Raw genomic sequence first — 4,064 nt, forward strand, 5'->3', positions numbered from 1 at the left:
TAGAGAAATAAGATTAGATTATAACTAAAAAAGGACAAAGTTGATATCAAGATTACAATTAAGGGAGAGTTTGAGAAGTTTGCATAAATTGGAAACCTAAAATAACTATTACATGTAGCTGGAGTGACACTGCTTAATCCATGATCACATACTCATTAATAACATCAAATTCTCCAGTACATAGCTACTTCATAAAGGTGTTGCTCATGATTTGATTACTCTATCACAGTAATCTGCAAAATTAAGCAAATTCCTGTTAATTAGTGATGATTACTTATCTTCAGAAAAACAATATTTAACTAATTAAATTACCTCAGGCTCAGGCTCAGAATCCGATAAATCTACAATGTTCTGCCTTTCATGTTCAAATGATCCAGATGGCCCTGGAGAAAATTCTGTTTCTGATTCCTCGTCGTCGCCTGCAAATCGCAATACGAATATGAACAGAGTAAATTCCGTTTCTTAAATGTTCTGAAACTGAAAAATAGTGAAGTAATATTTTTTACGAAAATAATTTATAAACGGGAAGCATTTTCGGTAAAAGAACCAAATGAAATGATGATACTTATGACTCGACATGTTTCCGGACAACTAAATGCACGGATAAATCAAGAATTAGAGTTGAGACATTGATCTTACTAGACGACGAGCAGAAGTTGCCAGGTTTGATGTCTCGGAAAATAGTAACTCGAAATGTAATTCTGACAGAATCAATCATCTCGAAGGCGCAAACATCGCCTGCTTGCATCGGATTATCTAGCACGAATTCTTTCCATCCAACGTGAAATCTTCGCCGCTCTTTTCCATGCGAGTAGCTATTACTGTACTCAAGCGGCCAACTTCTTCCGTCCGGACCAATGAAGATCACATCGCCATGATCCTTTCGCAAATGTTGAACGGCGAAGACTTTCGGTATGGTTGGCTGTATAAGAGACATAAGAAATTGCACATTTTTTAGATTTCTGATAGACTTAATTAGAATGTTAAGTAAACAATAATGAAATACTTGAAGGCTTACTAAATTGTAGACTGGATCAACAAGTGATGCTTGCATTGCAAGTATAAAATATGGAAACTTTGATCTAAAGTGGCTGTTTACTTGTTGAATCAAATTTACAGTTTCCTCTCTGGTCAATGATTCTCGAATTATCTTCTGGCCTGCAAACCATTAGACATAAGAAATTATATACATATCAACAAAAACTAAATATATATATTTCCTCAAATGCATCAAGAATTGATCTTACCAAGCGATAAGCAGAAATTCTCAGGTTTTACATCTCGAAAAATCGTAACTTTGAACTTAATTTTGGTACCGTTCATCAATTCGAAGGCGCAAACGTCACCCGCTTCGATCTTATTGTCATGGACAAATGGTCTCCATCCAACCTGAAATCTTCCACGCGACGAGCTGTAACTATACGCAACCGACCAACTTCCTCCATCCGAACTTTTGAGGATCACATTATCATAATCCTTTTGCAGAAATTTTCCAGCAAATGTTTTCGGTATGGTCGGCTAAATACGAGACATAGAAAAAATGTGTTGCACATTTATAAGATTACTAATAGACTTTATCAGAATATTAACTGAACACTAACAAAATGCTTACCGAATTATATTCAGGATCGACAAACGATGTTTGCATCACGATAATGAAATACGGCTTTTCAGATCGAAACTTGGCCCTGGCTTTCCGAATAAAATCCAATGTTTCAGTTCGTGTCAACGATCTATAATTTGTAATAATTCTTTCTCCTGCCTTAAATTCAGATTCTGTTCCTTCTGTAAATAAATTCCATCAAACATAGACATCAGAAAATAATTTCTCAACAAATAAAACAATACCCGGTTATGTAAATTTCATACCTTCTTCATAATCTACGTTCAACTTTTCGGAAGGGCGAGGGGGAACGGAAAATGGCGATTTTCCGTTCGATTTCCGGGTCGATACTATTTCAAAATCAGACTCTTCAACCAGACTAATTGGATAATTTATCTCAACGGTACTATCATCAAATATGATGACATTGAAACATATTTGTTTCCTATCAAACTCAAAAAACAGAACACATCTAAAGACTAAGGAGTAAAATTCGATAAAATCTTGCAGACCATTCCTCAAAAACACACCATCATCACATTTGAAGATCTCCACTGGCCATTTCGCACCGCTGCATACATTCAAAGTCATCGGGTTTGATAGTTCATTCCCGTACCCGGCGACAAATTTTCTTGGTAATTCCTAAGATACAAAAAAGAATGATATTAACATGATTATCCGAACTTAGAAGAAAAATAAAGATTTGAAAATGCAAGAAAACCAAGATAAGAAAACTTACGAGTTTCTTGTCACGAATTGTATCAGGAAGAATAATCTTGAAAAATCCGATGTCTTTGTTCGAGCAAGAACCCATTGATTAATGTTGAATTATGAACTTTAGAGTTATTTTTGATTTTGTTTTCTGCTATACGAAAAATTCTTCTACTCAACTTCTTTAATCTTCTCTTGCATTTATAAACTTGTAAATGAAAGTTGAGTTGTTGGAGTAGTGTTAATGATCATAAAAGTTCTGGTGGGGTTGTTTTAAGGATCATAAGGCACTTCTGCAATAGTATATCTAAAGGAGTGTAAAAGCTGAACCGAACCGAACTGTAAAATTAAACCGGAATTATAATTATAGTTTAGTTATTTGATGAATATGGTTTGGTTTTATTTGTGTATTTGTATAAAAGTTTATTATTCGGTTTCGATATTTCCGCATAAGAAAATAAATTCATTTTATGCATTTTTAGCCGACCGAGACATAAGTCAATTAATAAATATGATAATTAACATATATGAAAAATTATTAGGCAACATATTTAAGTTTATTTAAAAAAAAATAAGAATTTGTTTTTAACCAAACCAATCTGAATTTATATTCGATTGCGGTCGATGGAAAATCAATTCGAACCGAACTAACCAATGTACAACTCTAAGTAATTGATAATGCCATATAAATGTTGTACTTGTGCAATTGTCATGGTACTCGGAGAACAGTAATAAAATCAACAACTACTCAAGATGTGAAATCCTGAGATATTATTGCTTGTATTTATGCATGATCTCCTATATCATCATACGTACAATTTCTCTTTTTCTTTTTAAATTTAATAAAAAATGCAGGGTTTGGTGATTTAATATGGAAAAGTTTGAATAAAATGATCGTAATTAGTCACTTTAATAAAAAAAATTGCAAAAAAAAACTGATATATATTTAATAAGTGATAATTTATTAATTTTTCAATTATTTCATTAGTTAATGTTAAATATTTATGTTTAAAGTTGTAATATGTATGTATTTGTTCTACAAAAAATATATATAAATTATGTATATTGTACAAATATATTTATTTTTGTTTAACTAATTAAATTAAGTTGAACGGTGAATATATCATGTAAGAAGGGGTAAAAAAACTCCAATTTCAAATTTTATGTATAAGAAGTGGCACATAAAGTTGCACACTGACAACTACGACTTTAAAAATGAAGGAAATACAAAGTCAATAAAATACAATTAGAACTATTAAAAAAGTCTTAACCCGTAAAAACAAAAGAATCATTAGAACTCTTAAAATAAAAAACCGCCATGATGTAATAAAAATAGATGGTATCCTTCACAAAATTTAGATAAAACATATTTATTAATTTACAAAAACACCTCATTTATCAAGTATACAGTAATTTTAAAACGTTGTAAACATAGGTTAAGTTGTTGGAATTCTCTAAATGATTAAATTTTTGGGGATCATAAGCTACATTATTTATTGAAGTTGTCATAGTTATCATTACTACTGTACTTCTGCAATAATCATATATAATTAGGGTGAGGATTTTTGCACTCCACTTTTTAACAATTGCACTCCATTTTTTAGTATTTATTTATATATGACACTACTATCCCTTCTTATTACGTATCTAAGTATTCTATATTTTTTTAATATATTAATTTTATTATTATTTATATTTTAGCTCTTAAATTGTTTGATGATTAATTTTTAATTCAAATTTGCTTTCTCGC

The 4,064-nt window shown here is 31.1% G+C and overlaps 1 protein-coding gene across 4 annotated transcripts; it reads right to left on the reverse strand.

The window, feature by feature from the left end:
• Positions 1 to 2,596, reverse strand: LOC126654801 (B3 domain-containing transcription factor VRN1-like). 4 transcript variants are annotated; one of them, XM_050348790.2, is made up of 8 exons: positions 2,343 to 2,596; positions 1,870 to 2,245; positions 1,613 to 1,776; positions 1,248 to 1,518; positions 1,019 to 1,158; positions 640 to 922; positions 313 to 419; positions 1 to 233 (listed from the first exon to the last, which is right to left on the reverse strand). In XM_050348790.2, exons 1-8 carry the CDS (start codon positions 2,415 to 2,417, stop codon positions 216 to 218), a joined length of 1,434 nt encoding a protein of 477 aa, XP_050204747.1. In that variant the 5' UTR covers positions 2,418 to 2,596; the 3' UTR covers positions 1 to 215. The 4 variants fall into 4 exon arrangements, with proteins under 4 accessions (XP_050204747.1, XP_050204745.1, XP_050204746.1 ...); XM_050348788.2 differs by having other exon boundaries at positions 1,613 to 1,782; XM_050348789.2 differs by having other exon boundaries at positions 319 to 419; positions 1,613 to 1,785.
• Positions 2,597 to 4,064: the final 1,468 nt, after the last annotated feature.

This window comes from Mercurialis annua, linkage group LG7, assembly GCF_937616625.2.
Source record: "Mercurialis annua linkage group LG7, ddMerAnnu1.2, whole genome shotgun sequence".
Taxonomy (NCBI): Eukaryota; Viridiplantae; Streptophyta; class Magnoliopsida; order Malpighiales; family Euphorbiaceae; genus Mercurialis; species Mercurialis annua.